This window comes from Nannospalax galili, unplaced genomic scaffold (assembly GCF_000622305.1).
Source record: "Nannospalax galili isolate Female #2095 unplaced genomic scaffold, S.galili_v1.0 scaffold1021, whole genome shotgun sequence".
Classification (NCBI taxonomy): domain Eukaryota; kingdom Metazoa; phylum Chordata; class Mammalia; order Rodentia; family Spalacidae; genus Nannospalax; species Nannospalax galili.
The window spans coordinates 837,166-848,992 of NW_008344095.1; the positions used below are offsets into that span (position 1 = coordinate 837,166).

Genomic DNA, 11,827 nt, shown 5'->3' on the forward strand with positions numbered 1-11,827 from the left:
TTGTGGTTTTTGAGACGATGTTTCATGTATCCGATATTGGCCTCAAAACAGGAAGCCAAGAATGACCTTGAACTTCTGATCCTCCTCTGATATGTCTCTGAGCTATGTATGTAATGCTGGGGATTGCAAACACGGCTTCATGCATGCTAGGCGAGTACTCTACCAACTGAGATACTTCTCACTTTATTATTTATTACAGTGACCAGGGAGAGGGAACAATGCAGAAAGACTGATAGTCTGAAGCAACACTAGTGTGCTGTGAGGGTTGGAACAAGCGTTCTCTGTCAAAATAACCTAACCTGGAAGCCACACCTACCTCTGTCTTCAGGAAGGACAGCATCTGCTTTAGGTGGTGCCAGGTAGGTGAAAGGTTTGTGTGATGGTTGAGGATGAAATCATCTTCCTGTTACATTCAGCAGGACAGAGAGAAGTCTCTGCCCTTTCACCCATTTCTCTCTCTCTCTCTCTCTCTCTCTCACTCACTCACTCTCCCTCGCTTGCTCTCGCTCTTGCTCTCTCCTTCTTTCTCCTATTATCTTCCAAGAAAAGTTCAATACATTCATCTTGGGCACATTAAAAAAGTTACTATCCCCCTAAGTCTAGAGAACCAATATCTTCTGTGGGAGGAATCCAAAACAAATGAATAATTACATCCAATTCCTGTTCTCCATTTGAGAGACACAACCCCAGAAGGACCAAAGTTCTTCTCAATTAAAAGAACATACTGTGGGGTCTGGGGAGGGGGAGACCTGAGATGTAGATCAGATGGGAGAGTGTTTGTCTAGCATGTGTGAAGCCCTGGGTTCCATCCCCAGTACTGCATAAAGCTAGGCATGGCGGCACACGCCTATAAATGCAGCCAGAAGAAGAGATAGGAAGATTGGAGGATCAGAAGTATAAGAGCATCCTTGACTACACAGCAAGCTTGGAGCCAGTTTTGACTATATGAGATCTTGTTTCAAAAACAAAGAAGGAAAAGAAAAGACTGCACAGTGGAGGATCAGGACTTAGTGGCTTTGTCTTCTCATTCCTGAAGTGTGGCTTGTGTATAAATGGGGAACGGTCTCCTTGCCATGTCTGCTTTCAACAGTGGCCTCTTGAGAAGAAACATTCACACCACTCTGATCGCCCATCATTCAGCAAGGGAGAAGGGACATTAGGCAAAGGCTTGACGGGCTAGAAAAGAAGAGCATTCGATTAGCCAGGCGTGGGGGCTCACATCAGTAATCCTAGCACTTTGGGGTGAGCTAAGAGGATTGCCATGTGTTTGAGGCCAGCCTGGTCTACATAGTGAGTTATAGGCCAACCTTGGCTACAGAATGAGATCCTGTTTCAAAAAGGCAGCGAGGGGCGGGGGGGGGGAGTAGCTCAGCTGGTAAAGCATTTGCCATGGAAGTATGAGGACCTGAGATAGACCCCCAGAACCCACGTTTAAAAAAAAAAGGCTAGGTGTGGTGGTATGTGCTTTTAATCCCAGTGCTTGGACTTACTTGTGAGCTAGCCTAGCCTACTCGGCAGATTCTAGACCAGTGACAGACCTTGTCTAAAAAAAGAAACACACAAAACAATAAAACATGGATGGCTCTTGAAGAATGACCCCTGACGTTGTCCTCTGACCTTTATATGCATGTGCACACATGTGTGCGCGCACACACAAATTAACATTCAAGAGATCTGACAGAAATTGGAAGGCTTCACCAAAATCCTAGTGGTTGAGCCTAGAAGTGAAGTCTAAATAACATGAGGCTGGGGATGAAGAGATGGTTCAGTGGTTAAGAGCACTGGCTGCTCTTGCAGAGGACCTGGGTTCAGTTTCCAGCACCACATGTTGGCTAACAACTGTCTATAACCCCAATTCCAGGGGATCTAATGCCCTTTTCCGGCCTCCACAGGAATTGCATGCATGTGGTGTAGGCAAAGCACTCATATATATATAAAATGTGACGCTCCCATGATCTAATCCCAGCTTAAAACTTCACAGGGCTGCGGCTGCTGCTCAGTGGCAGAGCGCTTGCCTAGCACCCACCAGGTCCTAAGAATGTGAGAAAGAAAAGAAAGTCTTCACAAGGCATTATCTGTAGACAGCAGAAAGCTTCCAGCTCCGGGTGCTTATCTAAACTCTTCCCCTGTTCAGAGGCAAACCTCACCCTTAACTTCACAGGCAAACAGCCAGGGTACTCCCCAGGGCCCTAGGAGGAGCCCAGGCAGGCCAGGTACCACGTCCTGTACCTTCGAGTGTTCGCTCTTGCTGTGGTTACAGAGTTCCACCTGACATTTGGTGGAATGTGACTGGGAGTACGGTGGAACCAGCCTGCAATGAAGTTAGTTTATGAATATAAAATAAGACACTTCCTAGGTTATGTAAATAAGGAAACATCCGTGTAACTTACACATGACACTTTTTAGTTCATTCGTCAAACATACTATGTGATTAGCATGTAATAACAGCACAGCGCTACACAAGGCACGAAGCATGAGGCCCAGGCTTTACCCATTTCTTCCACGTCTTTTACCTCAGCTGCTGGATCTGTCCCTGACCCCTGAGCTAGCACCAGCCCTAGGAATGAAGGAATTCCACCTCCTGGTGCTCACACTAGGAGGTGAGTCCATTTGCAGGCCACCCTGCCCTTGCTGGCCAGCTTCCTGAGATTACAGACTTTACCAAGGCCATGATCCACATGGAGCAAAGATAGGAATGAAGCCACTCCCCACTTCCGGGGACCAGAAAGAGGCTGCAGACAGCCTGTCTGCTGAGAAGGTGGGGCTCGGGGAGATCAAGCTCTCTACCCACTGAGCTGCAGCCCCAGCCCCAAGCATCACTTCCTAGAAGATGTCTTTTCTGACCTTCAAACAATCGCGGTCTTCCTCACGGAGGCCTGTGACAATTCCCAGTCTGCTTCACGTTACTCACTGCACTGAGAGCATTACCAGTTCAAGGGTTCTTTTCTAGATTGTGAGGGCCGGATGCTCCATCACCAGAATTTGACACCATAAATAGCATAGAAGAGAAATCAATCACTCTTCGTGGAACAGAAGGAAAAGGAACAAGACGAGCCAGTGCAAAGAACTCTGCTCCCAAGTCAGACCTCTGGACATTCTTTCTAGGTGAAGCCCCACTGTCAGATGCTGGCAGTCCTTCAACTAAAGCGCAGGATAGAAAGCTCTCTGTGGCTAGCCTGGGCCCTAACCACCTTATCTCATTATTTCTGACTAAAATAAATGTGCTGTGAATTCCAAACACTCACTGATATATTTATACACTGCCCTTTTGCTCTGTGGCTACGTTACTATGGTGTAGACTTGGTCAGTGCTTCAAAAGGTGTCCAACTGTTTGACTCTGCATCCTGATGCCATCATCTGTAACTATACCAAGTTACGTTCTTAACTATTCGGGGGCATGTGTGGCCACGGGGCTGCAGGTAGGACAAACCTATTGGAATCAAAAGTCCTTTTCACCAACTGTCTAAACTGATCCCTGTGCAGTCCTTACCCTAACAGCATGCATCCATTTCGTGTGCACACTGCAGCCTTCTGCAAAGTGCTGGGAGCCCAGGTGCAGGATTCCTGTTTTCCGTTTCCAGGAAACATTTCTAACCTCATTTGGCTCCTAAATTTCAGCATCTTGGCTGAGGGTGACAAAGGGACAGTATCTGACCCCTGCACTGAGTCCGTCCCGGTGGATAAATGTCTGAAGGTCCTTCTACGAGAGCAATGGGAAGTTAAGGTGACAGCAATTCCTTCTGACTTTTGGCTCTTTTTTTGTTTGTCTTCTGAGCCAGGGTCTCCCTGAGCCCCTGCTGACCTGGAACCCGCCATGTAGAGCAGACTGGCCTCGATCTCAATAGAGATCCACCTGCCTCTGCCTCCCTGAGTGCTGGGATTAATGGTGCATAGCACCTGCTTTGAGTTCTCTTTTTAAAAATCTTTCTAAACACCTCTTATCTATCTATGTTTTATGATAAGCCTAGACGTGAATGAACACCTGTTTCACTGGAGACAGAGGCTGAGAGAGGTAGAGAAGGGCAAGGAGGAGATACTGCCGCCTTCGCTGATATAAAAGTCCTGAGGGCCAGTAAATCCACATGGTGAAGGAGAGTCGTGGTGCCAAGTGATGCAAGCCCAGCCTCCTTCCTGCTCTAGGCCTGTGAGTAATGACAGGTACACAGAAACCACTGGCAGGCCCCAAAGCTTGTTCAACGCCACACTCCAGAACCTTGCTCTAGGGCTTAGCTCTTCACACAGTCCTGCTGTCCCTTGGCCAGCAGCCCAGGCCTGAAGACACAGTCATTTACCTGATGATTCCTGAAATATCAAACCACACTAAGAGCCCTCGAGGGACTGAAGGCCTGGCTGCCAGTTCAGAAACACCTGGGAGCTGTCTAGAGCCATCTGGAGCCAAACCTGCAGAGGAGGCAGCCTCAGCCCCACTCAGTGCGACCCTGGCTTTAGTTCACAGGGTGAGGACTCCTGCTCCACTATAACACAGCCCTGTATACAGACTCAGGTTCCCTCAGACCTCAGGTCTGGAGTGGGGCAAGTGGGAAGTAAGCCATGAACAGGGAGGAGGAGGAGGAGGAGAGGGAAGGGAGAACAGGATAAGCCTGGGTGGCGCAGCAGCTGGTCCTGGCACCGTTGGTCACTTGGCATCATCAGCTTCCTCCAATACTGGCTTGATGTCTGATCAGGAAGGCACAGGGACCTCTGAAGATTCTAACCTGGGGTCAGGTCCCCACCAGCCTATGTGTCGCGTTAGCTATTTGACCTCATGTAGATGCTTCTATTTCTTGGGCCTCAATCTCCTCATCTATGGAAAATCAGTTGGTTTTGTTTGTTTGTTTGGTTTTTTTGGTGGGGGGTACATGTGTGTGCTGCTGTATGCTCCTATCAAGTGTGTGTGTGTGTGTGTGTGTGTGTGTGTGTGTGTGTGTGACAGGCAAGCACAGGGGACAGTTTAGTACCCTGGGACCCATTTGGTTTTGGGTTATACACACCACCTCCCTCTTGTAATCATGTACTTGGCAGCCTAGTTCCATCACCTGCATGTACTATGCATACACACCCCTCTCCAGATAAGGCAGCTAGCAACCTCAGAACACCCGGGACCCCCAAACTGCGTCAGGTTATACTACTCCCATCTTTGAAGAATGGGATAAGTTTCCCCACCCCTGGTAGCCTGGTCTATCAATCAAAATGGAGTACCACCCAAACTACACCCCTTAGTAACCAACGCCTTCTGTTGAACCCCATAAAAGGGAGCCCTGAACAATAATATAGGCCCAAGTATCATCACTCACGTGGCCTGCTGTCAATCTTGACATTGTACCTCTCTTTAATCTGCACTGTCTTTTTGCTCCAAATAAAATTATTTTGCTTCCTTTGCAAATCTGTGTGAGCTTTTCTTCCTTCCTTCCTTCCTTCCTTCCTTCCTTCCTTCCTTCCTTCCTTCCTTCCTTCCTTCCTTCCTTCCTTCCTCCCTCCCTCCCTCCCTCCCTTCCTTCCTTCCTTTCTTTCTTTCTTTCTTTTTGGTCTTTTTGAGAAAGGGTCTCCCTGTAGCCCCAGCTGTCCTGGAACTCACTATCTAGAGCAGACTGGCTTTGAACTCACAGAGATCTGCCTACCTCTGCCTCCTGAATGCTGGGAGTAAAGGTGTGGGCCACCACGCCTGGCTCAGCCCGCTTTCTTATACAGCCCAGGACACCTGCCCAGGGGTGACACCCCCACAATAGGCTAGGGACTCACACATCAACCAACAGTTAATACTATCTCACAGATATGCCTCCAGGGAAGTTCTCCAATTGAGGTTCACTCCTTCCAGATGTGTCAAGCTAACAGCTGAAGCTCTCCAGCACCATCGCCTCCTGCTTTCACTCACCCCCAACCCCCCAAAAAACACATGCAAAAGGTTAAATGTACGGCCCCAGCGAAATAAAACAGAGGAAGGTGGCTGGAATTTACCCTGGGGTTTCCAAGAAAGGCCTGCATGGGGGGCAGGGGGACGACAGCTCAAGAGGAGAGAAGAGAGCTTTAAAATCATTACACACAGGACAGATGTAAGCTGTGTCATCACCATGGCAACAGCTATCAAATTAGTCACATACTTCTTGGTTGCTAGGGAGAATAATTTATAAAGAACTGGAAGAGACATGCAAAATATTACCACAAGTTTTACTAATAATTACATGACTAGTAATTTTTTTAACACAAGGATTTATAGAAACTGACTTAAGAAAATATTATTGGCTCTAAGAGAGATTTTTCTTAAAATTCCTAATTATTTTTAGTTGAAAAAAGTTATCAAATTTATATGTTCTAGTTTCTAGTTCATTTCTTTTCAAAAATTTCTAAAACTAGTCTAAGGAGACAGTCACGAAGCCATCAGGAGTAAGGTACTTGGTACTAAAGTCCATAAGGTGCAGAGTTGGATTCCTAACACTATAGAAACAAAAAGCAAATGAATAAATATTCTAAAATAAGGTTCTTAGGGGCTGGAGAGATGGCTCAGTGGTTAAGAGCAATTGCTACTCTTCCAGAGAACCTGAGTTGGGTTCCCAGCACCCATATTGGGTGCCTCACAACAGCCTATAACTCCAGCTCCAGGGGATGTGACAACCCTCTTGGGTTTCTGTGAGCACCTGCACACATGTGGGATACACTCCCACAGACATGCACATACGCACACAAATCAAATAGAATGCTAAAAAATGAAGTAATTCAATGCATTAATAAAGCTAGTTAGAAAAAAATATTAAGTAGCCAGGCATGGTAACACATCAGTATTCCCAACATTTTAGAATGCATTTTATCTTTGTCACAAAGTTATTAGACTTGTGATTCCTTTCTTAATGAAAAATTATGACTAGGGACGGTGCTAGAGAGAAGGCTCAGTGGTTAAGAGTGTTTGTTGCTCTTTCAGAGGACTGGAGTTTGGTTCCAAGCACCCACATCTTGTGGCCCAGAACCAACTCCAGCTCCAGGGGTCTGACACCCTCTTCTGGTCCCTGTGGGCATCTGCACTCACATGCACATACCCACCCACAGACACACACATACACATAAATAAAAATAAATCTTTTAAAAGTGATGAGCCTTATTCACATACTCGATGGAGACGATGACGGCATTCAGTTCTTCTGCCATTGTGGTGCACAGTTCATCATAATAGCTGATTTCTGAAAGAACCAAGAGGAATTACTACAAAATACTCCTTCAGGTTGTCTGTTCTTAAATTCTTCTGAATGTAGGTTGTGTTTAGACTTGGTAGTTAAGATAATAAAAATATGTAATGAAAGATGAATGTAAGCCCGACATGGTGCACATGCTTATAATCCCAGGACCTGAGAGGTAGAGAGACAGGAAGATCAGGAGTTTAAGGCCAGCATGGAGACCAGCCTCAAGGAAACCAAAAGAGAAAACTGATTCTCCCTCCCTCAGCATCTACTGTTTTCATCTAGAGGTGGGACCCAAAGAAACGTCCCCCATCCATATGGCCATGTCAACCGGTTTTGTCATAATGCAGGAAAATGACCTGAATTTTATAGATAAAGAACAGAATCAAAACTATTTAATGTTACCCTACTGTGCATGGTGACCATCTCTAACACTATTCATTTTTATGGATTGTTGAATATTATATATGATCCTGGCCTAAAACAGCAAAAAAAATGTATTGACATTCACAGCATTCAATAAAAGGCAAAACTACTGAAAGCTGAGAGAGAGAAGGAGAGAGAGAGAGAGAGGAAGAGGAGGAGGAGGAAGAAGGGGAGGAGGAAGAAGGGGGGAGGAGGAGAAGGAAGAGATGAAGACAGAGGGAGGAAGGACTAGAAAGAAAGGAAAAGAAAAGAAAGAATGGAGAACAAATATAAGAGGCACATTCAAATGCAAAAATTAAATCGATTTTCTGATAAAAATGTAATTATTATAACTAACAAGAAATCCATATTAGATCAGTTTTGAATATATTTTTAACTTACTAAGCATTTATTTCATAATGGGCTACATGAAATGCATGAAATTAATTCTGATTTTGCAGCTCATCAAATGTACCCTTTCAAAACAAATCACATCAAATAAGCAGTTTCCTCCTTAGAATCATAAAATTTTGCACTTTAACACCTTCATTTGCTGTGATTCAAGAAAATTATCAGTTTCTCTTTAAATCAACAGATAAGGAAGTAGAGTTTAGGAAGTCTTAGCATTTCCTAAGGAGGAACTGAACTCAAAGGTCCTCAGGAACAAAAGTAATTTAACATTTTAATTGTTCTTCCAATAATTTTAAGACCCATTGGAGTAAGGATTATAGCTCAGTTGGTAGAGTAACAGCCTAGCATGCAGGAAGCCCTGGGTTCAATCCCTAGCACCCCATTAACTGGGCAAGGTGGCACATACCTGTATTCCAGTATTCAGGAGGTGGAGGCAGGAAAACGGGGCATTCAAGGTCATTCTCAGCTACACAGTGAGTTTGAGGCTAGCCTGGGCTACATGAGGCTACAAGCAATGACAACAGAAAAAAAAAAAAATCGATTGTTCCAGCACAGGGCTTAGTATTTCCTTAATTAAAGTATTTTGCAAAGTAGCCTTAGACCAGAAGTTTAAGGACTACATGCCCCCTGCACACATCCACCAGCCCCAGCTCCTCCTCTAGTAGATCAGCCAAAGTGTTCTCAGCGACACAGTGAGTTTGAGGCTAGCCTGGGCTACATGAGGCTACAAGCAATGACAACAGAAAAAAAAAAAATCGATTGTTCCAGCACAGGGCTTAGTATTTCCTTAATTAAAGTATTTTGCAAAGTAGCCTTAGACCAGAAGTTTAAGGACTACATGCCCCCTGCACACATCCACCAGCCCCAGCTCCTCCTCTAGTAGATCAGCCAAAGTGAAGGCACAAAGGCCAGGTTGATGCTCATAACCCACAGCATTCTGCCACCCACACTTTCTGTCTTGGACCTGACATCTCACTGACAAGGGTCTAGCACTGCAGACTCCCTGTAAGGCAGAGCCCCTGTCCCATTCACTTGGGGACTCCTGTCTGTAGCACTCATGAGCATAGCCTTGGAGATTAATATTGATTGATTGTGAGTTTGACAGGATCTAGAATCACCTAAGAGACAAAACTCTGGGCATGTCTGTGACATATGGGTGGCACTAGTTCATGGGCCAGAGACATGGACTGAACAAAAAGGAGAAAGCGAGCTGAGCACCAGCTCTCACGGCTCTCGGCTTCCTGAGGCAGTGTGACCAGCCAACTGATGTTTGCTCACCATGACCACCCACCATGATGGACTGTATGCCCTGGAACTGTAAGCACAAATAAACCCTCCTTTCCTTAAATTGCTTCTTGTCAGGGATTTTATCATAGTAACAAAAAAGTAATTAATCCAATGACCAGGTCTGCCCAGAACTAGGAGCCTTTGTACTCAAACTCATGTACTCAGTGAATATGTGTTGAAAATGTGAAAAAATTAGTGAATGACAAAATAAACGATAGATTTGGAGCTAAATAAAATGGTGTTGGGAGAGGAAGTTATATACTTTCATTTTTCCTGTAATGATATAATGAGAGACCAAGTTTTCATTGTTTTTCTTTCTTTTTTCTTTCTCTTTCTTTCTTTTACTAAAATTATATTTAATTTGTGTGTGTGTGCGTGTGTGTGTGTGTGTGTGTGAGAACAACTTGGAGGAACTGGTTCTCTCCTACCATGTGGGTCTGGGTATCCAACACAGGTTGTCAGGCTTAGTGGCAAGCGTCTTTGCCTGCCAGGCCATCTTGCTGGCCCATTGCTGTTTTTCAATACAGGGAATGCCAAAAGGCCTGGGCTGAAGATAAGGAAGGAGAGTCATGATCACTGCAGGTAGAGAAGAGGCCCTGACAGTGAGGCTGTCACCTGCTGGGCTGTGCTGCCTGCCACTTCTAACCTTGCTCTGCTCACAAAAGATACTCATCTCTGAAGAAAATATCCTGCACGTGGCAAGAATGTTTTCTTTCAAAGGTTGCATACCTTTGATATTTTAACTTCAGTTTCATAAGCTGATGCTGATAGTTCATGTGTGTATTAAGCCACACAAGCTCTATTTCATCAAAGATGTCTTTACAACAAAGGTTGACAAGAGTTAGAGATAAACCCTCATATTCTAGCCCAGTGAAAGCTCACCTTTTATGGAGCAGAAAGCTAGCGTTAAAACATGACAATAGTTACATCACAGGATTTTATTTTATTTTACTTTTTTGAGATAGATCTATAGCCCAGGCTGGCCTCAAATTCTCTTATGTAGAAAACCCTGAAATTCTAATTTTCCTGTTTCTACCTCCCAAGTGCTAGGAGCACAGGTATACACCACTACACCCAGTGTATGTGTGCTGTGATCAGATGCAGGCTAGGCAAACACTTTTCCAACTGAGCTATACCTCCAGCCCAGGAAATATTTTCAAATCAATCATCCAGCTCTAAGAAACAAGCCAGTAAGCAAAAAAAACTTAAAAAAAATTATGTATTTATGAGTGTTCTATCTTCATATATGTAAGTGTACCACATGTGTGCAATGCCCATAGAGGCCAGAAGAGGGCATTGAATCTCCTGAAACTGGAGTTCTGGATAGTTGCTACCTGCCATGTGGGTGCTGGGAACCAAACCTGGATCCTCTGCAAGAGCAGTTCTGTGGAGACAAGTCTCCAGCCCTGGCAAAAACCTTTTTATACAGGAATCATCTAATTATTCCTCAGACCAAGCACCTTTAGAGTAAAAAAGGAGCATTCTAATGTGGCTGGGATGATGGTTATGAGTGGAAACTGAGACTGGTGGTCCTCTTCTTTTTTTTTTTTTTTTTTTTGGTTTTTTTGAAACAGGGTCTCCCTGTAGCCCCAGCTGTCCTGGAACTCACTATGTAGACCAGGCTGGCCTCAAACTCACAGAGATCCACCTGCCTCTACCTCCCAAGTGCTGGGATTAAAGGCCTGCACCACCATGCCTGGCCTGGTGCTCCCCTTCTTACATAGCAAGAAAGTCAGACTCCATCACATGACCCCTGGTACCAACATACCAAACCACCCAAAGGTGACAGGACCTACTTGCACTTGCCAAGGCCCAGCCTCCACCGTGGATGTAGACCACACTGCGTCTCAGTGGCTCATTGGGTTTTGGAGAGCCTTCAAACACTCGGACCTCCACCCCATCGAAGTCCGTGTCCGTCACCTTCACGTGTGCAGAGGACTGTGCGCTTTTCTTGCCAAAGGAAAGGATGATAAAATTCAGTGCAATCAGGTGGTGGCTCAGCCCCAGGGAATGGATCAGGTTACTCTGCAGAATTGTAGAGGAAAAGGAGGGAGCAGTGTTAACTGTCAGCAGAGTGATGCCCATTCGGAGTGCCGCCCACTCCACATTTGAGAGTTGTTTTGCTTTTTTTGGAAAAAGGCCACTCTGTAGCCGGGCGTGGTGGCGTGTGCCTTTAGTCCCAGCACTCGGGAGGCAGAGGCAGGCGGATCTCTGTGAGTTCAAGGCCAGCCTGGTCTACATAATGAGTTCAGGTCAGCTAGGGCTACAGGGAGACCCCAGGCAAGGCCTTGAACTCACGGTGACCTTCCTGCCTCTGCCTCCAAGTACTGGGATTTCAGACATAAGCCATCATGTCCAGTGACATCTGAGTTCTTTTTCTTTTTCTTTTTTATTTATTTTTTTTTAATCTTTTGAGACAGGATCTCCCTGTAGCCACAACTAGCCTAGAACTCACTATGTAGACCAGGCTGACTAGGCTGGCCTTGATCTCTTTCACCTGGCTCTGCCTCCCAAGTGCTGTGATTAAAGGCATGAGCCACAATGGCTCGTGCCTGGAG

The 11,827-nt window shown here is 45.5% G+C and overlaps 1 protein-coding gene across 1 annotated transcript in view; it reads right to left on the minus strand.

Moving 5' to 3' along the window:
• The window catches only part of Nceh1 (neutral cholesterol ester hydrolase 1), a 20,538-nt gene extending 9,130 nt beyond the window's left edge, over nucleotides 1-11,408 (minus strand). The window contains exons 1-2 of the mRNA XM_008840351.2: nucleotides 11,066-11,408; nucleotides 7,100-7,169 (exon numbers count right to left, since the gene is read on the minus strand). Of these exons, the coding sequence (XP_008838573.1) occupies nucleotides 7,100-7,169; nucleotides 11,066-11,354 (359 nt within the window). The 5' untranslated portion in view covers nucleotides 11,355-11,408. The remainder of the gene's footprint in view (nucleotides 1-7,099; nucleotides 7,170-11,065) is intronic.
• Nucleotides 11,409-11,827: the final 419 nt, after the last annotated feature.